Raw genomic sequence first — 712 nt, 5'->3', positions numbered from 1 at the left:
CTACATTATACGTTCCTCCACAGATACAGACAATTAAGAGTTGAATAAGGAAACCTGCACACTGTTAGAAAACAATATTCTCTCTAAAATACCATGTTAGAAATCACCGTTAAAGTACTATCCTCTACCCCTTACCGTGCATGGTTCTGATGCATTCAAAGCCCTGAAAATCCCATAGTTTTATGGTCATATCTGCAGAACAGGAAGCCAGAAGCTTGCCGCTGTGATCAAATGAAATGTCCTGTACAGAGTCTGTATGCCCCTTAAGAGTTCGTTCAAAATCTCCAGTCTCATAATCCCACACCTGTCAAGTGAGCAGAAAACTGGTTAACACCATCACTCCTTTCTTGTCTCACATTTGCACTCAAGCAGGCCAGTCTCGTACCTTACTAATTAGCTGAACAAGTAACAAAGGATGACTGTCTCAGAAATAATCACATCTTCAAGTATAAATTGGCTTTTCTATAAAGAAAACTGATATTGCAATTATTAAAATAGATCTCTACTACCACATTTATTACATATTAGGTACCATACTTAACTATGCTAGTGATTAGGTATATAAAGTCACAAGACAAAGTCCCTTCCCAGTCTGATAGCAGGCAAGAGACATGTAAATAAGAAGTGTAAAAAGAAGAAAAAAAAAGTTTGTGGAGACTATGACAGATATGTACATACTGAGTATTAGGGGACAACAGAGGAGTACTCAATT

General features: G+C 37.4%; 1 protein-coding gene across 1 annotated transcript in view; it reads right to left on the bottom strand.

Moving 5' to 3' along the window:
• The window catches only part of PAFAH1B1 (platelet-activating factor acetylhydrolase 1b, regulatory subunit 1 (45kDa)), a 16,108-nt gene extending 15,748 nt beyond the window's left edge, over window positions 1–360 (bottom strand). Inside the window, exon 1 of the mRNA XM_012653001.1 lies at window positions 136–360. Within this exon, the coding sequence (XP_012508455.1) occupies window positions 136–190 (55 nt within the window). The 5' untranslated portion in view covers window positions 191–360. The remainder of the gene's footprint in view (window positions 1–135) is intronic.
• Window positions 361–712: the final 352 nt, after the last annotated feature.

The sequence above is a fragment of the Propithecus coquereli genome, unplaced genomic scaffold (assembly GCF_000956105.1).
Source record: "Propithecus coquereli isolate 6110/MARCELLA unplaced genomic scaffold, Pcoq_1.0 Scaffold409, whole genome shotgun sequence".
NCBI lineage: Eukaryota > Metazoa > Chordata > Mammalia > Primates > Indriidae > Propithecus > Propithecus coquereli.
This window is presented reverse-complemented; position numbering and strand designations above follow the sequence as displayed.